Below are 27,442 nucleotides of genomic sequence, written 5' to 3' on the forward strand. Positions count from 1 at the left end.
CATATATGAAAGAAAAATGCTTTATTTAAAAATAACTAAACCAGAAGTCCAATATAAACAAAGTCCGTTTTGGGGAGGCAGTTTACAAGAAAAAAACACCTACTTAAAACAAGATTTCAATATTGTCATCGTGTTGAATTAGTAAGGGTTGCTGTTTCTGTTCTATAACCTGCAATAAACTGACATATATTTTCTATCCATTTTTAATCAGTAGATACTTCTAACACATTTTCATCATGTTCAAAAGGCTATCAATTAAATCAAATGCAGAACTTCTTTGATAGCACTTTCAAAATCTGGAACATCTACCACCTAGAAGTACAATAGCGATACCAGCACCTGCATTTTTCCCTCCAAAGTAAACACACCATCCCGACTTGGAAATTTAACACCATTCCTCATCACTACTGGGTTAAAAATCCTGGAACTCCCCCGTCAACAGCAACACAGCAGTATCTTTACTCATAAGCGCTTTAACAGTAATTCACCACTAACTTTGCAAGTGTAATTAGGGATGGGCAATAAATACTGGCCTTATTAGCATATCTATATTCCACAAGTGAATAAACATAGGTCTTCCCAAAAAAAACTGTCAAGCCTACTTAGAATACAAATACAAAACATATTTATTGTAAATGTAATTGAATGGAAAAAGATCCACCAATGCAGGCCAGTTAACTCCTTAAACCAGTTGCATTCTTTCAATCTGATCATGCTTGATCCTTTTAATATTTATTCTTTAGCAACCACTATTCCTTGCTATCATTAATAAGCATCTGTTGATTTCCAGAATTCTTGAAAACAGATACAAAAATGTTCCAGATTTTCACTTCCCTTTACGTAATGCACCTTCTGATCTTTTCCCTCACTTTTCCAGCTCAAATTTGAAGATAACGCCCTCTTGCTCCAAGTTCACCGATTCAAGGAAAGTTTTGGTCCTTACTCTAGTGAAACCAAACACAATACCCTAAAGTTGATCGAACCATGAACTACGATCTACACTTGACCTGGAAGCCTGTTTATTGGATAGGAAGCTCTGGTGATTTGACACCTGAAGTAAACTCATGTAATCGAGTAGGGAAATTGAACTAGTTAACTTGTGTGTTCTGGGACAGGAAAAATGTTCTTCAAATTCAGCAAATAATATTAATTTTTCATTTGACTGACAGGATTTCAAGTATGCAATAGTAACAATAAATGCGAAAGGTTGAAAATTCTTTGCAGTTAATGATAAATGACTGTTCATGCTAATCAGAACATAACTATTTGCATTAAAAAGAAAACGCTTTGATTACATTTTTCAAATAGAGATACATTTAATTATCTCAGTACTGATTTTAAATGAAAATAAAGTTTAAGGTTTATTGATTCAAAAAGGTGTGGCAACTGTGCTACCCAAATCAGCCATCACAGTGCAGCTGATCATAAAATAACTGAGAATTCAAATTTGCTGCTGAAGTATGCTCTTTCATATTTTTAGTACTCTAGCTAACTGCAAAATTTTAACTCTGTCCAACTCAAGTACGCAACTGGGCCCAGGATGGAAACTGAATACCCTGGCACTATCAAACTTGCACATTACATTTTGTACCTTCATGAGGTTTGTATTCCCTTAACGGAGCTGTTGATATTTCATATTCATATAACATTTGCTTTTTATTCAGGCTGGAAGTCATAAAAACTCACGTGATTCCCAATATCGACAGAGGGTTTTCCACTGTCTAATGCTTTAAGACACAGACAATAAGAAAATGCCTTTTCCAAGATAGATCCGGGGGCTGAAGGAAAAATTAACAAACTAATCTCTGGACATGCTGACAGGCTTTTTGGAGTTATATCAAGAAGAGCTTGAGAGGCATCCGCACATCATATTATCAGTTTAATTTGTCTTTAAGCCAGCATAATCATAACTAAAGGAAGTAGGTAACATTATTGTGGGTTTGCAATACACCATAGACTTGTTTCTCATCTCTTAACTCTGAGCCTGTACTGACTTGTAATGGTGCATTTTTGAGTCTTTTTTTTCTTCTGTCAACACATAGAACAGGACAGAGTATTCAGTACTTGAAGCCATAATTGCTTTAAGCTTAGCTGAAGAATGAAAAGGAGATTGCAGTTTCAGGTAGCCAGATTGTGCATTACAATCAAGTCAATGGTGCAACAGTGATATCTGGAGATCTGAAGTTCAATATAATTTCTTTTGGGGTCTTGAATTTATTTTCATTGATAATGCTTTGATTTCTGTATGAGTCTCCAGCAGCAGGTCAGACCAACATGGGTAGCATCAGAAGAACTTGACCCCTTTACTGTCAGCAAGGGTGATAATCTCTGCTTTTCGCTCAGACTGTAGAGCTTGCAGTGCCCGTAGCAGAAGCCATTCTTCCAAACCATGGAACTCTAGCAAGGACAGAACACAGTCATGGCTTTTAGCAGTGACATCATTGCAATCTAAATAATACAATTCTATGGAAATTAACCAGTTGCTCTGAGCACATATTGGAGAACGTTGCGACATGAATTCCTTGGAAGGTAGAGCAGGCTCACCAATACTTGATGGAAAATGGCAGGAGACCATTCCTTGGCAGCGTGACACTCTTTGGACACACACATAGAAACTTACTAGTCTCAGTCACTAAATTGCCTGTTGTGTATTTTCCTTCTTTAGGTCAGATTTCATCATTTGTCATCATGAACGGAAGACTGACATGTTTTGCTTAAAATTATTTCATTTTGCAGTACAGTATTCTCAAACATTAAATTTTGGAAGATAGAAAAAGCTGAAAGAATGCAGGTGGATTGTCTTTGAGTTGTAATTGTAAGACCATAAGATATAAGAGCAGAATTAGGTCATTTGGCCCATTGAATCTGCTCCGTCATTTCATCATGGCTGATTCAATTTTCCTTTCAACCCCAATCTCCTACCTTCTTCCCGTATCCCTTCATGCCCTGACCAATCAAGAATCTATCAACCTCTGCCTTAAATATACATAAAGACTTGGCCTCCACAGTTGCCCATGACAATGAATTCCACAGATTCACCACTCTCTGGCTAAAGACATTCCTCCTCATTTCCATTCTAAAAGGATGCTCCTCTATTCTCAGGCTATGTCCTCTGGTCTTAGGAGTCTTCCACCATAGGAAACATCCTCTCCCCATCCAGTCTATCAAGGCCTTTTACTATTCGATAGGATTCAAAGAGGTCATCCTTCATTCTTCTGAATTCTGGTAAGTACAGGGCCAGAGCCATCAAATGCTTCTCATATGACAAGCCATTCAATCCTGGAATCATTTTTGGGAGCCTCCTTTGAACCCTCTCCAGTTTCAGTACATCCTTTCTAAGATAAGGGGCCCAAAACTGCTCATAAGATTCCAAGTGAGGCCTCACCAGTGCTTTACAAAGTCTCAATGTTGCATCCTTTTTTTAAGTTGTAAGTGTGTTTACCTGGTTGATGAACTGATAAGGGAGCATAGGAGGTGGGCAAGTGCTAAAACGCTTCCTTGCAGACTAGATGAATAAAGGTTAATCGAGTTATGCAAACTAACATAATTTAAAAAGCACAATACATAATTGTGTGGATAAAGATTAGAAAAGAATATAAGGACAGGGAGAGAATTGAATTCTAGTCAATGTTAGTGAAATGGGCCAAAGTCTCCTCTTGCACCACAGATTCTAGGTGATTCTAAATTTGGTAGGAATTGAGGAACCAGAAGAAACAATCTCTTTTCTTCATTGTACCAAGGCAACATGGCTTTAAAGCTAAGTGTAATAGGATACATATATGAAATGAGAACTGCACATTTTGAACTAACTGACTAGTGCTTTGATCAGTATAATGGCAAAGGTTATTTATACTCAAATAGGTGGTTACACCCATCTCCCTCAGATCCCGTCATCAGCTCCTGGGCCCTCAGAGGCTCCATCTTCCTCTCACCCCAAACCCCCCCCCTCCACTGACACCACCAGCCTCCCTCCCCCTCTGATCCCAGCTCCCATTCGTGTCGGGTCTTTACCACCCCCCACCCCCAACCTTCCACTCTCTGAGGCAGAGTGCTCCGTCCTCAGTAAGGGTCTTACCTTTGACCCCCTTCACCCACACCTCAGCGAGTTCCGTGTGCGCCATGACACTGAACTCCTCTTCCACCAGCTCCGTCTTTGAGCCTACTTCTTCGGCAAGGACTCTTCCACCCCCACCGATGACCCCTTCTCCTCTTCATGGACACCCCGCTCTGGTCTTCTGCCTGCCCTGGATCTCTTTATCGCTAACTGCCGACGGGACATCAACCATCTCAACTTCACCGCACCTTGTTCCCATTCCAACCTCACTCCTTCGGAACGCTCTGCTCTCAACTCCCTCCGCACTAATCCTAACCTTACTATAAAACCCGCCGATAAGGGGGGTGCTGTTGTAGTCTGGCGTACTGACCTCTACCTTGCTGAGGTACAGCGACAACTCGCGGATACCTCCTCTTATTTACCCCTCGATCATGACCCCACTAAGGAGCACCAGGCCATTGTTTCCCACACCATCACCAACTTTATCCACTCAGGGGATCTCCCATTCACTGCTACCAACCTTATAGTTCCCACACCCGGCACTTCCCGTTTCTACCTCCTACCCAAGATCCACAAACCTGCCTGTCCAGGTAGACCCATTGTTTCAGCTTGCTCCTGTCCCACCGAACTCATTTCTGCATACCTCGACACTGTTTTATCCCCCCTCGTTCAATCCCTTCCTACCTATGTTCGTGACACTTCTCACGCTCTGAATTTTTTCAATGATTTTAAGTTCCCTGGCCCCCACCGCCTTATTTTCACCATGGATGTCCAGTCCCTATATACCTCCATCCCCCACCAGGAAGGTCTCAAAGCTCTCCGCTTTTTTTTGGATTTCAGACATAATCAGTTCCCCTCTACCACCACTCTGCTCCATCTAGCGGAATTAGTCCTTACTCTTAATAATTTCTCCTTTGGCTCTTCCCACTTCCTCCAAACCAAAGGTGTAGCCATGGGCACCCGTATGGGTCCTAGCTATGCCTGCCTTTTTGTTGGCTACGTGGACCTGTCCATGTTCCAAGCCTATATCTGTCCCCCACTTTTCCTTCGCTACATCGATGACTGCATTGGTGCTGCTTCCTGCATGCACGCTGAGCTCGTTGACTCCATTAACTTTGCCTCCAACTTTCACCCTGCCCTCAAGTTTACCTGGTCCATTTCCGGCACCTCCCTCCCCTTTCTTGACCTTTCTGTCTCTATCTTTGGAGACAGCTTATCTACTGATGTCTACTATAAGCCCATGGACTCTCACAGCTACCTGGACTATTCCTCTTCCCACCTTGTCACTTGCAAAGATGCCATCTCCTTCTCGCAATTCCTCCATCTCTGCCGCATCTGCTCTCAGGATGAGGCTTTTCATTCCAGGACGAAGGAGGTATCTTCCTTTTTTAAAGAAAGAGGCTTCCCTTCCTCCACGATCAACTCTGCTCTCAAACGCATCTCTCCTATTTCACGCACATCTGCTCTCACCCCATCCTCCTGGTACCCCACGAGGGATAGGGTTCCCCTTGTCCTCACCTACCACCCCACCAGCCTCTGGGTCCAACATATAATTCTCTGTAACTTCCGCCACCTCCAACGGGATCCCACCACCAAGCACATCTTTCCCTCCCTCCCCCTTTCTGCTTTCCACAGGGATTGCTCCCTACGTGACTCCCTTGTTCATTCGTTCCCCCCCATCCCTCCCCACTGATCTCCCTCCTGGCACTTATCCTTGTAAGCGGAACAAGTGCTAAACCTGCCCTTACACTTCCTCCCTCACCAATATTCAGGGCCCCAGACAGTCCTTCCAGGTGAGGTGACACTTCATCTGTGAGTCGGCTGCTGTGATATACTGTGTCCGGTGCTCCCGATGTGGCTTTCTATATATTGGCGAGACCCGATGCAGACTGGGAGATCGTTTCGCTGAACACCTACGCTCTGTCTGACAGAGAAAGCAGGATCTCCCAGTGGCCACATATTTTAATTCTACGTCCCATTCCCATTCTGATATGTCTATCCACGGCCTCCTCTACTGTAAAGATGAAGCCACACTCAGGTTGGAGGAATAACACCTTATATTCTGTCTGGGTAGCCTCCAACCTGATGGCATGAACATTGATTTCTCTAACTTCCGCTAATGCCCCTCCTCCCCTTCTTACTCCATCCCCCATTTAATTTATTCATTTATTATTCCCCCCCCCCCTTTTTCTCTCTCTCTTTCCCTCTCACAATCACTCCTTGCCTGCTTGCCATCTTCCTCTGGTACTCCCCTCCCCCTTTCTTTCTCCCGTGTCTCCAGCTTTGTTTCTCTTTTGCCAATCAACTGTCCAGCTCTTAGCTCCATCCCTCCCCCTCCCATCTTCTCCTATCATTTTGGATCTCCCCCTCCCCCTTTCAAATCTCTTACTATCTCTTCTTTCAGTTAGTCCTGATGAAGGGTCTTGGCCCGAAACGTCGACTGTACTTCCTCCTATAGGTGCTGCCTGGCCTGCTGTGTTTTACCAGCATTTTGTGTGTGTTGCTTGAATTTCCAGCATCTGCAGACTTTCTTGTGTTTAGGTGGTTACGAGATTGTTTTTATCAGAGAAACCAGACTGTTAGGCAGACATAAAATACACCTCTGTGTTATCAGTGGAAAAGGCTTCACAGAAAAGTGATAACATTGCGACTCAATACAATAGAAGGATATAAACAGTTTAAAATAGCAATAAACAAATGAACATGATGCCAATTAGCCTCTTGGTTCCTAAGCTAACTTAACAGCAGGTAATTATAAGTCCATCTTACCTTCACCTACTGTGTCATCACCATTGGAGAGTTCATAAAATGTAAATACAGAGTTTGTCAAGCCATTCTTTGAAACCTGCAGGATATTAATATCAGATATTGACATGCAATAGATAAAATTTAAAAATGAATAGTTCTATGCATTGGGTTTAGGCACAGATAATCAAGCTAATTAGCCCTAAATTTTAAGTTACCTTACCCCATTACTGTATTGGATTGCCATTAAATTTGAAATAATTGAAAGACTGATAAAAATCAGCTCTACACAAAATAGATAAATATTTGAGATTTGATTAGCATCCAGTTATCAACGACAGCCCAAACATTCAGACACATACCAGCTTCAGGTGACATTATCTGGTGAATGGCTAATATCCTAAGTCTATAAAGTCCTGGGAATTCCTTGGTGATTGAGGTAATGATGCTATACAAATCTCATTGACAATTGTGAAATCCAGCAATGCACAACCTGCTTCCTTTAATCAAATCAACTGGGATCAATTAAAATTTGGGACAGGCATAAAGGGCTGAATGGCCTGTTTCATTTTTTTCATTCTTATAGGACAGTGGTTGCACTTCAATGAAATTAATTATGTGAATTAATGCCAAAGCAAATTCTATGTTAAATATTAGACAATTGATACAATATACTATACAAATGCTATGATATTACCTACATTCTAAATTCCACTTTTGGATTAAGACGTGCTGCACTTTTAACTAAATTACTGTACACAGTAAATTACAAAACAATTGCTTTCAACAGCATTAAGTCTTTGACACAGAAATTTTATTTTTGCATTTGAAATATAACATGGTAACAGGCCCTTCCAGCCAAATAAGCCTGCCCGGCTCAAGTACATCATGCGACCAACTAACCTACTAACCCGTACCTCTTTGGAATGTGGGAGGAAACTGAAGCACCCAGAGGAAATGCATATGATCACAGGGAGAATGTACAGACAGTGGCAGAAATTGAACCCAGGTCACAGGCACTGTAATAGTGTTATGTCAACCACCACGCTACTATGCCACCTTACTTCATAAATAATACTACATGAACAACTCGTTTGTTTGCTGAACTCAGGGTAGCTTTGATGAAATCTATTTTTGGATTTTCTTTATATCAGGGGTCCCCAACCTTTTTGGCACCGCGGACCGGTTTAATATTGACAATATTCTTGCGGACCGGCCGACTGGGAGGGCGGGGTGTTCAAGTAGGGTTAAACTCACCTCAACATGTCTCCTACAGTTAGGGTTGCCAACTTTCTCACTCCCAAATAAGGGACAAAAGTAGCAGTCAAATCCCAGGACACTTGTGTTTACCCCGAGGAAGACTACCATGATCACGAAGCCTTGCGCGGGGCACCTGTGCGCATGCGTGACGTGCACATATGTGACGTGCGCATGCACGTACGTGCCGATTTTTTTCCACAAATCGGTTTTGGCTTAATCTTTCCGACTGTACTGTACACACATTATTTCTACTTTATATAGGCTGTGTATTTATCATATCATTCCTGCTTTTACTATATGTTAGTGTTATTTTAGGTTTAATGTGTTATTTGGTAGGTTATTTTTTAGGTCTGGGAACACTCAAAATTTTTTCCCATATAAATTAATGGTAATTGCTTCTTCGCTTTATGCCATTTCGGCACGAAAGGTTTCATAGGAACACTCTACCTTAGCGGGGGAAATACGGGACAAGGGCGGTCCCGTATGGGACAAACCAACTTAGCCCAATATACCGGATGTCCCGGCAAATACGGGACAGTTGGCAACCCTATGTTGAAGTTCAACAGTGCGTGACAGGGAATGAGGAAAGGTGCAGCTGACTCATATCGTTTCCTCGCGGCCCAGTAGCACATGCGGCCTGGTGGCTGGGGACCGCTGCTTTGTATGTAATCAGCATCAAAATACACTGGGGTCAGATGTCTGTTAGATGCAGTCTCACTTCACCAGAATGATATTTCTATTTAACATACATCTTGGTAGCCTCTTAGTGACATGTGCAGCAAGTCTATTTGGCTGGTTATGATGAGTTTATGAATGAACTGCTTTCAGTTGGACTCTTGCATCCTAAAGCATGGAGTCTTTAATTGCGTCATTCATACTATTTGAAAGGGTGGAAACAACCTACTACCAAGCCTTTTGAATATATAGGCAGGCTATTGAATATTTAAGGTACTGATTGTTTTTTTTTTAAAGTACAACACTTTCATTGCTATTCTTTTGTTTTTTTTTTTGGAAATTTAGTTTCAAGAAGGGGAAAATGTGATGAGCTTCTCTTTGTTCCAAACAGTTGCTGTTTAGAAAGATCTACCTTTTAACATTATCAGCCTGCCAAAATAAATGCATCAAATAAAAATATTAATACAGAGAATTAATTTTACAACCCTCCAGGATATTAACTGTAGTGTCTGAAGTAGTGTAGTCAGCAAGCTACTTCTTACCCACTGATACACAAGTTTTCCCCATTCTTCTGGTCTCCTCCACATAATGAGACAGCGAGTTTTATTTTTATCAATCCATTCTAAGTTTCCTGAGAGTAAAAACAAATGGAGATACAGTCCATAAACCTTAAGCTACATATTCCCCAAAACCAAATTCAGCACATAAGCAGGAAAAGAAAATTCTGTTTTTTTGTCAACTATTCAATCATCATATCAAAATTTAAACATCCAGTATTTGCCTATTTCTTCATGATGGGTTACTTAACCAAAACAATCTTAGGGGAATCTGAAAATCAAAATAAACTGCAGATGCTGTAAATATGAAATTAAAAATGTTAGAAAACTCTCAGGCCAGATAGCATTTGCTCTGGGTCACAAATATCTTGTTTCAGTCTTTGCTGAGATCAGCTATCACAACATAAACCTTACTCTGCGTGAGCCAGTAATATAGCATGTGATTTGTATACTTACTAAACCAGCAGGAGGGCAGTGAGCAGCTGAGGTAATTATTAAGTTTATACATAAAGATAGGAATGCAACACACAAAGAAGTATTTTATTCTAACTTTATTTAATTTTTTTTTTGAAGGGAAAAAAAATCTCGTCTCAATTTCTGAGAAGAATGAATAACGCAGTCTACTAACCTTTTTTCCGGAGTTCTTCTAATACAACTTGGATAGCTTCTAAGGGAAACTTCCCTTCAAACTGAAGTTAGGGAAAATGCTTTATTTTGCAATTTTTCTTGACTATATCCCATCTACAATGATTAAGGCATTCTATTAACAATGAAGTACTTTTGAAGTGTGTAGTGCTAGAATATGGGAAATGTGGCAAGCAACACATAAGAAATATGCAAAGGAATAATGAGCAGATAGACTGTTTAAAGGATAATTATTGGCTATTTCAGCAGGGATAATACCTAAATCTTTCTTGAAAGAGCTCCACAGGTTCTTTTACATCCTTTACAGAACAATTCAAGCACCCCAATTCAAAGGCTTTTTGGACAGCATCTCTATAGTACAGTAGTCAGAATCAGAAACAGGTTTAATATAACTGGCATATGTTGTGAAATTTGTTGTCTTTGCAGCAGCAGTACAATGTGATACATAATAAGAGAAAAAAGACTGAATTATAGTAAGTATAAATATTAAATAGTTAAATTAAATAAGTAACTCAAAATGAGAGAAAAAATGAAAAAGTAGTGAGGTAGTGTTCATGGGTTCAATGTCCATTCAGATTGCAGAGGGAAGAAGCTATTCCTGAATCAATGCATATACCTTATACTTTATTGTCACTCAACAATTGATACTAGAGCGTACAATCATCACAGCGATATTTGATTCTGCTCTTCATGCTCCCTGGAGTACAAATCAATAGTAAATATTAAAAATTTAAATTATAAATCGTAAATAGGAAATAGAAAAGGGAAAGTAAGGTAGTGCAAAAAAAATCGAGAGGCAGGTCCGGATATTTGGAGGGTACGGCCCAGATCCGGGTCAGGATCTGTTCAGCAGTCTTATCACAGTTGGAAAGAAGCTGTTCCCAAATCTGGCCACATGAGTCTTCAAGCTCCTGAGCCTTCTTCCGGAGGGAAGAGGGACGGAAAGTGTGTTGGCTAGGTGGGTCGTGTCCTTGATTATCCTGGCAGCACTGCTCTGACAGCGTGTGGTGTAAAGTGAGTCCACAGACGGAAGATTGGTTTGTGTGATGTGCTGGATGTGTTCACGATCTTCTGCAGCTTCTTCCGGTCTTGGACAGGACAACTTCCATACCAGGTTGTGATGCACCCTGGAAGAATGCTTTCTATGGTGCATCTATAAAGATTAGTGAGGGTTTTAGGGGACAGGCCAAATTTCCTTAGCTTCCTCAGGAAGTAAAGGCACCTTCAAGCTCCTGTACTTCCTTCCTGATAGTAACACTGAAAACATGGCATGACCCGGGTGTTGGGGGTCGTTCATGACGGACGCCACCTTTTTGAGGTATCGCTCCTTGAAGATGTCCTGGATACTATGGAGGCCAATGCTCATGATGGAAATGGCTAAGTTTACAACTCTCTGCAGCTTATTTCAATCCTGTGTCTTCCTTCAGTATGACAGTGGAGTGTTAGCTTAGATTTTTGTGCTTGAACTCCTGAGGGCAGTTTTGGACCCATAACCTTCAGACTCAGAACAGAAAGTGCAACCAACTGAGTCAAGGTTGCTGCAGAAGATGAACAATTCTTTTAGAAAGATAGCACAAATGGTAGCCATGTACAATTCCATAAAATTTCAAACATCTATGAAACCTAACTTTGATAGGTGAAATACAACAAAATACTAAATCTACTGTATAATGCATATTAATAAACACCACATCTGAATCCACTGTACTGACAAACACTAAATCTAAACACTAAATTTACTGTATAATGTAGATTAGCAAAAGGATACTTTGGATCTTCTTATTGTTGAATAGTGGGCTTTCTTGGGCCTCCAATACATCAATAGTGTAAAGCTTGTGATAGCGTAGATAAGAGAGCACCAGTGAGCACCATGCTGCTAGTTGCTTACGCTGTGTGTTAACATTTGGTTGTAGTCTGGCAATAAAAAACACAGAATTATGTGGGTAAGAAAATGTTTTTAGTTAGTAGGTTATTCTAAAAACTACTCATTACTTGGCCTTATAGTGATAAATGTATCAGCAAACCAACGTACACGCGTGAAACGTTTTGACATTTTGTCAAAGTAATAGAACAGCAATTGCAAATTCTAATACAAGTTGACTCCCCAGTGTATCAATATTGGTGCAATTGTAATACTGAAACATGTAGATAGGAGTGTAGGACTCAAGTTAATCCTTATTCCTCACATTTAATGCAAGTATATATTGAGATGGGTACTTATCTGATTAAATATCTTCATACATAAATACACTGCTCAGTCAATAACAACACTGCTGCAAGATTAATAGTTATTATATTCCAAGACCTCATCAGGATTTTAACTGCTTTAAACTAGTTATAAGTTTATTAGGTGTGTCGCACCTTCAGATGTTTAATTTTGAAAGGTAAGTGTGACGTTAGTGTTCTAGCATGTATCTAACAAGTGAATAAGTATTGGATTAATGCATAGGCTCAAAAACATAAGCAAGCTTTGGAGTATTTCTGGAATGGAGAATTTCATTTATGACAACATAATGAAGGCAGCATCCTAAAATCCCTTATTGGCCTTCATTATCCAGACCAAAGAATACAAGAGCAGAGAGGTTATGATACACCTTATAAAACATTAGATTTGCCATAGCTGGAGTACTGCACATGCCATTAATTGTTACATTTATGTTTTGAGCCTACGCATTATATGACAGAAGACTGGATAGGCTGGCTTTATTTTTCTTGGGACTGAAGAAGGATAAGAGGGGACCTCGGCTTAGACAGGGTAGATAGCAGAAACTTTCCCCATAACAGAGGTATCTAAAGTTAGAGAGCATACGTTTAGGATAAGGATACAAGGTTTAGAGTGGTCTGAAAAAGAACCTTTTCACCCATAGGATGGTTGGAGCTTGGAACACACTGCTTGAAAAGGTATTACTGACAAATGCTTACAACATTTAAGCATCTAAAAAAAAGTAGTCTACAGATGAAGTACTGGTAATGGGTTAGAAAAGATGGATACTTGATGGTCAACATGGACACCGTTGGCCAAAGAGCCAATTCTTTGCTAAGTGACTATAATAGTTTAAGAAATTCTTTCCGTTATTCCTCAAGTATTCCATACACAGGCTCAACTGCCAATGTTTGCTTCTGTATTTTTCCAGCTATTGATCACATAGAGGCCTACTCTGCATTCACATATCCACATTCCATTTCATGCAAAGCTGTCTAACAACTAACATTATACTCTCAAATCATTCTAAAATTAGCTTCAATGTCCTTTGTCCTGTGCTTATAGTGTGAAATTAAATCCAATTTACCTACTCAAACTTTCACATCTTAAATATATGTTTGAATCTCTGTAAATTTTCAACTTGGTTGAACAATCTTTCAATCGGGAATAGATTAAATGGAAAAGGACTGATTGCTTTGTGGAACATCGCTATTAATAATACTTGGTAAGACAGTCAGTAAAACAACTATACCCTATGACCTCATTTCTGTAGCTCTTGTATTTATCCATAGTTTAAATGACTCTTTGTAAGGGAAGGAAAAAGCCATGCAATTCTCCTGTTCTTGCCTTACAGCAAGCATGTCAGTAATCAGAAATCTGGATTTCTATTAACTTCACCATTTACCTTATGACTGAGAGTTTGCCCACAAATAAATTCACAAAAAAACATTAAATAGGAGATTAAAAGATGTTGTGCAGTCTCTCAGAAATACGTACAATCGAAAAAGTACTTTGCTCCCTATTATATTTACATAGATGCTGCGTCTGCTGTAAAGAATTGATAGTTTTGCTTAAATTTTCTGCTAATCTTTGACAGCACTGGGAAAGTGTGTCCAATATCCACAAGTTCATTCTTTTTTGTATTAATCATTCTATATTTAGTATCCCTTCTCCAAGCAGCAATCATTTCTGGTGACAGTGAATGGCAAAATTAACATCCACTGACGTTTGTGGTTAACCTTTGGACTTTTGTTTCTTTTAGTCTCTATTTAAACGATTAAGTTATACTTCCCAATAACTGAGACAAACGGCCAGTGAGGCTTCATTAGTTACATCACCGCCTCCCACCCCCAAAATATCATGCCATTCTGCTTGAAGAGTCTTTCCCAAGTCTAAGCATGGTTAAACAAGCATGAATTGTCTAATCACAAAGATTTATTTGTAGGTGTCTGTAGGGCTCTTCATTTGTCTCTCTTTCACCTTGCCTCATTCCTCAACCACAAAATGGTGGAAAACACAAAGGGGAAGGAACACAACAATGAAAAATATTCCACTGTTCAACTCTGTATTCTTTTGTTATTCCCCCCCCGGAGAATCATTCTATTGTGAGAGGTGAGATAATGGTGGCAGACTACTTGTCTGCAAACATACCCAATTCTGTGCTCACTGGGCACTCAGTTATAAGCAGCATGGGCTCTAGATTGAAACCATGAACATTGCCTCATTATTCCTTTTTTTGCACTATTTATTTTGTAATTCATAGTAATTTTACACCTTTACATTGTACTGCTGCTACAAAAGAACTGACTTTATGCCATAGAATTCAGTGACAGTAAACCTCACTCTAGTTGGAAATGTCACTGGGCTACAGCAATACCTGGATTAAGTACAAGTACAACCATTAGCTGTCATTCTCAGACAGCTCTATGGCTTTGCCCCTTGCATTATCTCCAGTTTAAAGCCATTCTTCCGGCAACCAAAATAAAATGAAGGATTTATGTTCATACCCTACTGCAGTACTATGCAAAAGTCTTAGGTATATATCAATGTAGAGCGGAGAGCGAGTTTGTAAATCTGGCGGGAGCAAAGGATGTTGGGAATGGTGAGGGTGGAACGCTGCGGCAGGATTTTGGGACAGGTGGCAGAGGAGGAGTGCCAGGGCCAGGGGGTGGCGCAGGTGCAGACACACCCAGCCCTGAGACACCAGGCAACATACTTAGATTCCACATGATTACTTTATTGACCATTACAGACCATCTCTCTGGTGCTTCCTGTTCCCTCCCCTCTCCCTTTCTCTTTTCCCAACCATGATCCCCTTCTCTGTGCCCTCTTCCCACTCTCAGTCCACAACACAGACCCATATCAGAATCAGGTTTATCATCACTCACATATGTCATGAAATTTGTTTTTTTGTGTGGCAGCGGTACAGTACAATACATAAAACCAGCCCTCTCCTTCCCACCCTCCCCCCACCTTCTTTATAGGGCCTCTGCCCCTTCCCTCTACAGTCCCGACGAAGGGTTCTGGCCCGAAACGTCGACCGATCTTTTACACTGATGCTGCCCGACCTGCTGAGTTCCTCCAGCGTGTTGTGTGTGTTTGTGTTTACATAAAATTGTTATAGTATTGTACAAAAGTCTTAAGCACCCTCGCTATATTTACGTGCCTAAGACTTTTGTACAGTACTGTATGTCCACCTCACTAGTGGCACTCATGCCTTCTGGTTTGTCAGCTCCAAGATCCGGAATTTTCTTACTCAATCTCTTTGTCTCACTCTATTTCTTCTTCTAAGACATTCAATAAAATACTGCATTGCTTGAGTTTTTATTTATTTGTCCCAATTTATTCAAGTTGTGTCAATTTTTTGTCTTTTGTGAAGCACCTTGGGATATTTTCCATCATTATAAAGGCTCCTTCCTGTTGTTCTGGCGAAATTTGCAAGGCTGATGACAGGATTAACCAGTATTTCCTGTCCAACATCATGAAATGAGATTGATCAGGAACTGTTCTCACATCTACCAATCAGCTTCAGGCTTGTATTTATTTTGTGCCTTTCTCAACCTCAGCATGATATAAATAATGCTTCTCCCAATGAGTATCTTTTGTAGACACTCTTATAATATAAAACACATAGCAGTCAATTTTCACATAGCACCTCTTCGAAAAGCAGTGGAGTAATAACTGGATAAATAATCACCCAGGAAACCAACTACAAGGCTACTTAAGAGATCAGTTTTAACTTTTCACATAAAAAAAACAACTTTTGACAATGCAACCTGCTTTTGGTACTCTAAAAAAGTGTAAACGTACAGTTTTGGGCTTAAGCTTTTAAATTAGCCTTGAATGTACAAACCTCAGATTCAAACTTGACAGTGCTTCTCAACTGGATCACAACTGAGAAAATGAATGAAATGATGCTGTTTTTAGTTTCTTTTCATCAGATGCATCAGGGAAAACAAGAAAGTGCATATAATTCAAGGCTGTGAATTGCAAGTTTAAGACAGAAATACTGCTTTCAAAGTTCAAAGTAAATTTATTATCAAAGTATACATATGTCACCATATACAACCCTGAGATTCATTTTCTTCCGGGAATACTCAATAAATCTATAATAAATAAAAAAAGCCATAACAGAATCAATGAAAGACCACACCAATTGGTCATTCAACCAGTGTGCAAAAGACAACAAACTGTGCAAATACAAAAAGAAAGAAATAATAATGATAAATAAACAGACAATAAATATCAAGAATATGAGATGACGAGTCATTGAAAGTGAGCCCAAAGGTTGTGGGAACAGTTCAGTGATGGGGCAAGTGGAGTTGAGTGAAGTTATCCCCACTGGTTCAACAACCTGATGGTTGAGGGGTAATAACTGTTCCTGAACCTAGTGGTGTGGGTTCTGAGGATCCTGTATCTTCTTCCTGATGGCAGCAGCGAGAAGAGAGAATGTTCTGGGTGGTGGGGTTCTTTGATGATGGATGCCGCTTTCCAGCAACAATGCTCTATGTAGATGTGCTCAATGGTTGAGAGGGCTTTGCCTGTGATGGACTGGGCTGTATCCAGTATTTTTTGCAGGATTTTCCATTCAAGAGCATTGGTGCTTCCACACCAGGCTGTGATGCAGCCAGTCAATATATTCTCCACTGCACATCTATAGAAGTTTGTCAAAGTTTTAGATGTCATGCCGATCTTTGCAAACCCCTAAGGAAGTTACACAGAATATCATCAAGTGTTGCAATAATAGGAAGTTACACAGAATGTCATCAAGTGTTGCAATAATAGTTTATAAGTGAGACTAATGGCCATTCAATGCAATGCTACATAAGTCGTCAAGAATATAATCAAATGTTCCGAGAATGATTACTTTCCTTAGCTGCACATCTTTGATGCATTGCTGTTATGGAGCCAGGCTGGCAGCAGATTTTTCTTCCAGTTCATGTTACAACAGAGGGTTCTAAGAAAGCCAACAGAGGACTCAAGAAGAAACTTATTTATCTCAGCTGGGAATGCAACTACTGCCACTGGAATTGTTTTAAGGGGAAATGCTTGAAGGGAATAATACTGATGTATTGTTGACGATGATGATACCACTGTTGTCTGAATTAAAGGTAGTGAAGAATCAGCATATAGAAAATCGAAAATCTGGTTGAATGGTGCCACAACAACCACTCCTCATTCAATGTCAGCAAAACGAAAGGGTTGATTTATCGACTACAAGAGGAGCCAATCAGCTGAAACAATTAGATGAAGATTATGCTTTGACCTCAGCTCCTGCTGTATATAAAAGACGGGTTGAAATTAAAGCTAAACATGATTTTTTATTAACATACCCTATTGAAACTCAACTTTTAAAGGATAAAAGACAATTTTATATCCATGGGGATAAAACAGGTAAATTATTGGCTATCCAAATTAAAACTTTTAGTGCTAAACGACAGATTAAAGAAATTTATAAAGCTAACAGTACTAGGACAACTGATCATTTAGAAATAGGTGATACTTTTAGAGAATTTTATTCTAAACTTTATAGCTCTGATCTTCTTAAAGATAATACTGTAATGGATAACTTTTTAGACCAAATAAATATCCCTACGCTTTCTGTCGATGACTGAAAGCAGTTGGATCAATGTATTTCTCACGAAGAAATAGCTGAAGCTATACGTTTGTTGCATTCAGGGAAAGCTCCAGGTCCTGATGGATTTTCTGGAGAATTTTATACCGCTTTTTCCTCTTTGCTCATACTCCATTTATGTTCAGTTTTTTCAGACTCTCTGAAGTTAGGTAGGTTACCGCAATCCTTTTACGAAGCTTCTATTTCACTTATCCTTAAAAAGAATAAGAACCCAACTGAATGTTCTTCATATAGACCAATTTCTTTACTTACTGTTGATGCTAAAATTTTATCTAAAGTTCTGGCCCGTAGGATGGAAAATATCCTACCATCTGTCATTTCTGACGATCAGACTAGCTTTATTAAAAATTGATATTCTCATTTTAATATTTGTCGATTATTAAATGTTATTTATTCTCCTTCTAAGGAGATATCGGAGTGTGTGATACCATTAGACGCTGAGAAGGCTTTTGATCGGGTTGAATGCATTATTTATTTAAAATTTTAGAAAAATTTAATTTTGGGTCCAACTTTATTCAATGGATTAAACTACTGTATTTATCCCCTTTTGCTCGGGTTCTTACTAATTCTCAGAATTCTAAACCATTCAAACTTCAACGTGGAACCAGACATGGTTGCCCTTTGAGTCCTTTGCTCTTTGACCTGGCTTCAGAACTTCTAGCTATTGCTTTTCGAGAATCTAAGGATATCATTGGTATTTTATGGAAGGGTACTATCCACAAAGTTTCACTTTATGCGGATGATTTATTGCTTTACATTTCTAATGTCTGTCGAAACCTCATTACCTTCTGTGCTTTCTTTACTATCTTGTTTTAGTCAATTTTCTGGATATAAACTGAACCTACACAAGAGCGAACTTTTTCCTTTGAATAATTTGGTATTAACTGATATTAATCACCCTTTTAAAACTGTAAGAAACCAATTCACTTATTTGGGTGTAACAATTACTAATTATAAATACCTATTTAAAGAAAAATTTCTTACTTTATTAAACTATATAAAAAGAACCTGATAATCCAATATCCTAAGGAGAAGATGGCGACGTGACACAGCGTGCAGCGGCCACTCCGGTGATGAATATCTGTTATCTGTCCAACAGGGTGCTGTGCACAATCCTGATTTGATGGAGACAGACGTGAGAGCACGGAGGAACATCTGGTGAAACTTCTGAGATGCCTGTTTCGCTGCGGCTGCTACTGTGTGATCCAGAATCTCGGGAGGGGAAGGCCCCAAGTCCTCGGCTTTGCTTGCTGCTCAGCGGCCGGGGCAGGGTCAAAGCGCTCGGCAGAGATGGCGCTCAGTGTCGGAGGCTCGAAGTTTTCGGACAGACTCAGAGTCAGCTGTGGTCGGGTGCTTCCAGGGTGCTGCATCGGCAAGTTTGTGGTGCTGGAGGTTCATGGCAGGGAGAGTGTCTCCCTTCTACCGTCTGCGTGAGATGTTGGGCTATCGGGACTTTGAGACTTTTTTTTTTACCGTGCCCATGGTCTGCTCTTTATCAAATTATGGTATTGCTTTGCACTGTTGTAACTATATGTTATAATTTTGTGGTTTTTGTCAGTTTTAGTTTTGGTCTGTCCTGTGTTTCTGTGATATCATACTGGAGGAACATAGTATCATTTCTTCATGCATGCATTTCTAAATGACAATAAAAGAGGACTTAGATGTCCTCATAATCTAACCTAATCTAAATATGTTGTTGGGAATGAGAAATGATTCTTTAGACAAGATCAAAAATCTTTGGGAACAAGATTTACAGACCTCAATTTCAGAAGAAACTTGGAATGAGATTTTTAAATTGGTTACTACTTCATCGTTATGTGCTCGTCATTCCCTCCTACAATTTAAAGTGGTTCATAGGGCTTATATGACCACGGGTAAATTATCTCGTTTTTACATGGATATATCTCCCTACTGTGATAGGTGTAACATATGAATAAGCTTCACTTATTCATATGTTTTGGACGTGCCCAAGTCTTGGAAAATATTGGAAGGAAGCATTCTAAACTTTTTCTGTACTCTTTAAAGTAAATTTTAAGTCTCATCCTTTGACTGCCCTATTTGGTGTTGTTGGAAGGAAAGATATCATCTTGAAGACATCTGATTTGCATTTTCTGGATTTTATCTCTCTTATGGCTAGGAGGGTGCTTTTGTTTAAACGGAAGGATGCTGTTCTGCCTAATCATGCTCAGTGATTATGGGATGTTATGGCATGCCTAAATTTAGAAAATATCTGTTGTTCAATTTTTGAATCTAACCAAGATTTTCAAAATTTGTAGGGGCTGTTTTTAAGTTATTTTCATAATCTTTGACTTGTTAAAGTACAGAAGTTGGTTAACAGTATATTTTATTATCTGATATGTTTCTTTTTTCTTTTTTTCCCCAAACAGCTTCGGCTTTGGTAGTGGGTGTAGATCTTTATTTTTCTTAATAAAATTGTTTATATTCTAATATACGAACTAATCTAATCCATATGAATATAGAGTAAGGAGTTCGTTAATGTGATTCAATATACTGTATTTGGTATTATTATATTTTGTCTTTTGTTTCATAATATGTATTCTCTTGAACTCTGTATTCTTCTATATATAGAAATCAAAATCAATAAAAATACTGAAAAGGAACTACAAGAGGAAGAAGCTGGAGGGCCAAGGGCTAATCCTCATTCGGGGAATGGAGATGGAGAGCATCAGTAACTGTTACAGTAATTAATCACAATAGTAACTCTACTTTCTTAGAAGTTTGTATAGATCCAGCATTTCATCAAAAAGTTTCGACAAGTTTCTATAAATGCACAGTGGAGAGTATCCTATCTGGCTGCATCACTGCCTGGTATGAAAACACCAGGAATGGCAAAGACCACAGAAAGTGGTGGATACAGCCCAGTCCATCACAGGCAAATTCCTCTCCACCACTGAGCATATTTACATAGAGTGTTGCCACTAGAAAGCAACATCCCTCATCAAAGACCCCCACCATCCAGACCATGTTCTCTTCTCACTCCTACCATCGGGATGGAGGTACAGGAGCCTTAGGTCCTATACCAACAGGTTCAGGAACAATTATTACCCTACAACCATCAGGCTCCTAAATCAGCATGGTTAACTTCAATCACCACGACTCTGAACAAATTCTACGACCTTCTGACTCACTTTCAAGATCCCTTTACAACTCAGATTCTCAGTATTTTTTTATTTGCACAATTTGTCTTTTTTGCACATCGGTTGTCAGTCTTTATGTACAGTTTCTTTATTTTCCTGTAAATGCATGTAGGAAAAAAATCTCAAAGTAATGTATGGTAACATATCTGTACTTTGATAATAAATGATTTTTGACTTTGTATTATGGTAACAACAGACAAACGTGTTAGAGAGAAAGGAAAACAAGAATTACATAAGGAAAAAGTGCAGAAAAAAAGTTATGAGGATGTTGCCAGGACTTGAGAGACTAAGTTATAGAAAAGGATTCGCAGGCTGGGACATTATTCATTGGTGCATATTAGAATGAGGGGTGATCTTACAGAGGTGTATAAAAACACAAGGAGCATGGATAGAGTGAGTCTTTTTCCCCAGGGTTAGGGAATCAAGAACTAGAGTGTATAGGTTTAAGACAGGGGTTCCCAACCTCTTTTATGCCATAGACCAATAACATTAAGCAGATTGGGAAACCCTGGTTTAAGGTGAGAGGAGAGAGATTTAATAAGAACTTATGGGGCAACTTTTTCACCCTGAGGGTGGTCCGTATATGGAATGAACTGCCAGAAGATGTGGTTGATGTGTTAATGTGATGTGGTACATTAACAACATTTAAAAGGCAACTGGACAAGCACGTGGACAGGAAGTTAGAGGGATATGGACCGAACAGGACTAATTTAACGGGCATCTTGGTCAGCATGGATCGGTTGGGCTGAAGAGCTCAATGCTCTATGACTCCTTGAGGAACAATGATAAGAGGCTTGAGCGGAGCGTAAATGTTAGTGTGGCCTGCTTTGGCAAAAAACCGCCTTCTGTGCTGTATGTCCCATGTAATGTCAAGCAACACACACAAAATGTTGGAGGAACTCAACAGGTCAGGCAGCATCTATGGAAATGGACAAACAGTCGATGCTTCAGGCTGACACCCTTTTTCAGGATTGAGAAGGAAGGGGGAAGACGCCAGAATAAAAAAGTTGGGGGAGCGGAAGGAAGACTAGCTAGAAGTTGATGGGTGAAGCCAGGTGGGTGGGAAAGGTAAAGGGCTGGATAAGAAAGAATCTGATAGGAGAGAAGAGTGGACCATAGGAGAAAGGGAAGAAGGAGGGGACTCAGGGGGAGGTGACAGACAGGTGAGAAGAGGTAAGAGGCCAGAGTGTGAAATAGGAGATGGAAGGGAGAAGGAAAAAATGTATTACTGGAAGGAGAAATTGACATCCATGCCATGAGGTTGGAGGCTCCCCAGACAAAATATGAAGTGTTGCTCCTCCAACCTGACAGCGGCCTCATCGTGGCAGAAGAGAAGGCCATGGACCAACATATCGGAACGGGAATGGGAACAGGAATTAAAATGGTTGGCCACCGGCAAATTCCGCTTTTGGCGGATGGTGTGGAGGTACTCAACAGAACAGTCCCCCAATTTACAGTGGGTCTCACCAATGCCTTGGAGGGTTAATGATTTCAAATATAAACATTGCCTTTTGGTTAAAGGGTTTATTTGTGCAGTTTTTAGACAAAGGTTATGACATACTTTCATGCTTCTATAACCTCAATGTATGAGATGATTAATCAACATCTCCAATGTACTGTTCACTCAGCTGGTACAATCAATGCCGTAAACAGAAAATTGTTCAGAACAAAACAAACAAATTAGGAGAGATGGTAAATCATTTGGCCCCTTGAATCTGCTTTGTACTTCATTCAATAAGTTGATGGCTGATCTGATTGTAACCTGACCAGCTCATCCACATTTTTGCTTATCAAGAATTTATCCAACTTTGCCTTTAAAATATTCAAAGGCTCTGCTTCTACTGTTCTTTCAAAACAAAATGCCAAATTCTCAAAGTGCAGAAAAGAATGGTCGTATTTCTGACTTTGAGAGTACCTCTTCTTGAATCGTTCTAGATTCTCCCACAACACGAAACATCCACTCAGTCAAGCCTCCTCAGGGTTTTATGTCTCAATCAAGTCACCCCTCACTTTTTTAAACTCCATGAATATAAGCCTAGCCTATTCAGCCTTTCTTCATAAGACTACCTGTTAATTCAAGGGTCAGTCTAGTATACCACCCCCGAACTACTTCCAATAATTTTTTATTGAGAACGTAGGTTAGTGAACAGTACAACAAAGGAACAGGCTCTTTGGCCCACCAATGTTATGCCGACCCAATTAAATTAGCAATCAAATGGGCAATTAAACTAATCTCTTCTGCCTACATAATGTCCATATCCTTCCATTTCTATACAATTACAATCAGAATCACTTCATAGCCAGTATGTGAAACATACCAGAATTGACTGTAGTTCGGTTCTAAGCATAAAACACAGGACAATACCATAACTGACAGCACAATAGCAATCAACAATTTAAAAGTCAATAGCGCAGTCATAAGCAATCAACAATTAGCAGAACAGTCACATGCGCAAATGACAATAACCATACTTAAATGAATGTCAACATACGAACAGATTAAATAATTATCCACAGAACAAGGATACTCTGCTCAATTCTGGTTGCCTCACTACAGGAAGGGCGTGAAAACCACAGAAAGGGTGCAGAGGAGATTTACAAGGATGTTGCCTGGATTGGGGAACATGCCTTATGAGAATAGGTTGAGTGAACTCGGCCTTTTCTCCTTGGAGCGACGGAGGATGAGGGGTGACCTGATTGAGGTGTACAAGATAATGAGAGGCATTGATCGTGTGGATAGTCAGAGGCTTTTTCCCAGGGCTGAAATGGCTAGCATGAGAGGGCACAGTTTTAAGCTGCTTGGAAGTAGGTACAGAGGAGATGTCAGGGGTAAGTTTTTTTTACACAGAGAGTGGTGAGTGTGTGGAATGGGCTGCCAGCGGCAGTGGAAACGATAGGGTCTTTTAAGAGGCTCCTGGATAGCTACATGGAGCTTAGAAAAATAGAGGGCGATGGGTAAAGCCTAGGTAGTTCTTAGGTAGGGACATGCTCAGTACAGCTTTGTGGGCCAAAGGGCCTGTATTGTGCTGTATGTTTTCTGTGTTTCTAAGGAGAAAAACAAAGACCACTTGGCGGATGCTGTGCAGGTTCAGTTAGGTTGACCACCTGAATAGATTTTGTTGAGAAGCTGGATAGCTGCAGGAAAGAAGCTTTGGAGATGATGTGCAGTCCTGGTGGTGATGGACTTGTAGGGTTTCCCTGATGGCAATTTTATGAATAGTGACTGCGAGGGTGGGTAGAATCAGCAGTAATTTTTTCAGTTCTTTTCTTTGCTCCGACGGTGAACAGGTCTTCTAATGTTGGTCGCTGTCAGCCAATGATCTTCTCCGCTGAGTGGACCACTCGTTGTAACCTGGACTTGGAGAGGGAGAAGGAGGCAGGAAACCAAATGTGGTCACAACACACTCAATGATGGCTGAGTAAAAATTCAACAGGATGCGCCCTCAGATGTTAAGGTCTATCCAATTGTCTCTTAGTATCTGCCTCTACCACCACCCAAGTAGCATATTCCACGCACTCACCATTCTCCGTGTAAAAAAACTTACTCCTCACATCTCCCTTGAAATGACCCCATCTCACCTTAAGTGGATGCTCTCTTTCCTTTCTTAAATAGCGAGGCCAATCAGGTTAAAATTATACCCCCTTGTATTGACCATCTCACCCTAGGAAAAAGTCTCCGGATATCTGCTCGATCTATTCCTCTTGTCATCTTGTACACCTCTATCAAGATATTTCTCACACTCCTTTGCTCCAAAGAGAAAAGCCCGAGCTCACTTACTCTGTGCTCCTAACATGTCCTCCAGTCCAGGCAAGTTTCCTGGTAAATCACCCCTGCACCCTCTCATCAAGTAACTCATCTCTTCACTGCCTAAAGCCTTCCTTTTATTGACAAAGGTGCAAATCAGGAACATGTCAGAATATTCTTCACGCATCTGGCTGAGTCGACAACAATCAAGAATCCCAGCACCATCCGGTTAAAACAGCCTGACTGCTTGTTCTAACCTCAATATTTATGCTGGAAATTAAGTTATCAAGACACATTTTTTCTGTGCTATGTGATTCAATTTCTGTAAGCAATAAACTTAAAGGAAAATCAGGTTATTACAGTATGATCTGTGAAGTCTGACATTTGCTTTCCTCTAATGCCTAACACAGGAAGATGCCTGGACATGAACACTGGCATCGAATGGCATGCCATTCACATCTGGATGCTGCACTTGGCATTTTTATTCTCAATGCAATGAACCATACTATCTGTAAGTCAAGGGTGCAAAACCGGCTCCCAACACACACGTGAGGCCTGCTTTTGTAGGAACAGAAGTTGAACTGCCAATGCAGGAGCCCGGTGGTTGCTGGGATCTCCAGTCAAGTGAGATCTCTTTGAAGTTATGTGCTGAGTGGATTTTCTTCCAGATATCCCATCAATCTACCCCTCAGTTAAATGATCACCTGAATCACCAGCCCAACCCCACTCACCAACCAATTCCCAACTTTCAATCCATCAGTTACCTGATATGATCCCGCTCCCTGATCAACAGGTGAGATGACCACCTTTACCCTAGCCCCTAACTTTAATCACAGGCTCTTATCACCACTTGTTCTCCACTCCCCAACTTTGATTCTCAACACCAAGTGGCTCTCTCTGGACCTGGATGCAAACCCTGACTATCTGACTTTTGGTTGGACACCTTGAATCGGCTTAATAGGTAAAGAATGTTCTTCACTCATTTAAGGCCAATTCAGCAGCACCCAATGACTTGGACATCGGATACCATTTAATTTCCAGGTAGTTAATCTAGCATCAAAATGGCAGCTTGTGTAGTGCACAGTAGCTGTTCATTACATCTCTGCAGGAAAGTGAGGAAATTCACTTTGGTTACATGTGCTCTACCAGTTCCTGAACAGTTCTCCCTCTTCTGCAAAGGCAACTACTGCACAGAACACACAAGATGCAATTCTCCTTTCTGCTTTTGCACTATTCTGACTTGAATCACCATCCAGACTTGAATCACCATCCATGTACAGTATCTTTGCTGGGTCCAAGTCCTGGAATTCCCTGCAAAATGGTACTTTAGGTATATTTTCACCTCGGAACCTGTAGTCATCAAAAAATGCAGCTTATCATCACCGTCTCATGAACATTTAGAAATAATTGCTCCATAATCTCTGAAACACCCGAGCACTTTACGACACTTACAATGCAGGGTGCTAACAGGCACTATCCTTTTAAATGATGTCACATGGTCCTTGACAGCTATTGCAGAATATTTCACCCTCCTGCTTAAAGAAAATCAAGAAGTATCTCTGTATTGGTGCAATAGACTTGCTTTCCACAACAAGCAACTTTCATATATGGCGACTTTGTATTGTGAGGAATATTAATAAAAACTTGTCTGCATTTTCTCTAATGATCAGAATGAAATTACTTTTCTCCAATACAGTACCTGGATTCGGGAAGTGGGTGGATAGGCTTGGTACCAGGGAGCTAGGAATATTCTTGCATCAAAGGAGAGGATGGTTGCCCTGTATCTCTTGGGTTAGAGAAAGAATCTGGGACAGAAGTTTGACAAACCTGGTTTCAGGAGATGAAAACACACAAAGTGTTCCTCTATCCCATACAAGCCAAGGCAGGGAAGGGTGCATCCTAAGATTGGAAGTAGGCTGATTGGTCAAGACTGGAGAGCAACCGCCTCGTTTCAGAGGTGCGGTATTTAAATAATAAGGGAACAGGGTAAGTTATACAGACTGATAAGCTGTTTGCATTTCTAAATTGTTGGAAGAGATACGTTCGTTGCATGTAAAAAGGTACCCTGGGCCCAGGGAAAGGAATACGTCTGGGCTAGGGAGCTTGCTGCAAGGTGATGGCTGGATTTTGGGAGGGTTTGAAATAAGGTGGCAATTGGGAGAGCTGAAGTGTCCACAAAGGTAGACTCTTCTGGGTTCAGGTCTTGGCTCACAAAGTGGTGAGAAACAGGTGGGAAGAGTCAGGGAGGCGACTCTTCCTCGTTCCCTATTGACAACTTCCTCCGTGACGATCTCCGCGAGAAGCGCCTATCCATCCGACCTCGGTCTCTTGTTCAGTTCATTTGCTTTATTCCACATCTCCCACGTGAAAAGCGAATCAAATACGACTTACGTGTAGAAAGGAGGGAAGTTATATTGCCAGGGCCACTCAAAACTCATGGCGGAGGCCGCAACCGGTGGCGCTACTGTCTTCCTGTTCCCCCTGCACCAGCGAACGCTGTCAAAATATCCCACATCAAACAGTTCCTACCGCGCACAGACCTCAGCAAATCTAACTCTGAACTCTCGCTTTCGTTTCACACTGCCTTATTTTTGCAGGGAATCAAAATCAATAAGTGTTGGAAATAAGAATTGAAACAGATTTAAATATGTAGTCAATTTTTGCCGTGTTTTTGCAATAATTTTAATTTTGGTCTTTTAGCATTCACTATTTTATTTAAATCAATTGTGTATTTTTTAGGAGTAAACAGCTTGCCAGTCCACAGC

The 27,442-nt window shown here is 40.3% G+C and overlaps 1 protein-coding gene across 1 annotated transcript; it reads right to left on the minus strand.

The window, feature by feature from the left end:
- Positions 1-27,159, minus strand: vps25 (vacuolar protein sorting 25 homolog). Its single transcript, XM_072248583.1, has 6 exons — positions 27,069-27,159; positions 11,705-11,850; positions 9,920-9,973; positions 9,277-9,365; positions 6,824-6,899; positions 1-2,397 (listed from the first exon to the last, which is right to left on the minus strand). The coding sequence occupies exons 1-6, from the start codon at positions 27,113-27,115 to the stop codon at positions 2,285-2,287; spliced, it is 525 nt and encodes a 174-aa protein (XP_072104684.1). The 5' UTR covers positions 27,116-27,159; the 3' UTR covers positions 1-2,284.
- Between the last annotated feature and the right edge of the window lie 283 nt (positions 27,160-27,442).

This window comes from Mobula birostris, chromosome X, assembly GCF_030028105.1.
Source record: "Mobula birostris isolate sMobBir1 chromosome X, sMobBir1.hap1, whole genome shotgun sequence".
NCBI classification, from domain to species: domain Eukaryota; kingdom Metazoa; phylum Chordata; class Chondrichthyes; order Myliobatiformes; family Myliobatidae; genus Mobula; species Mobula birostris.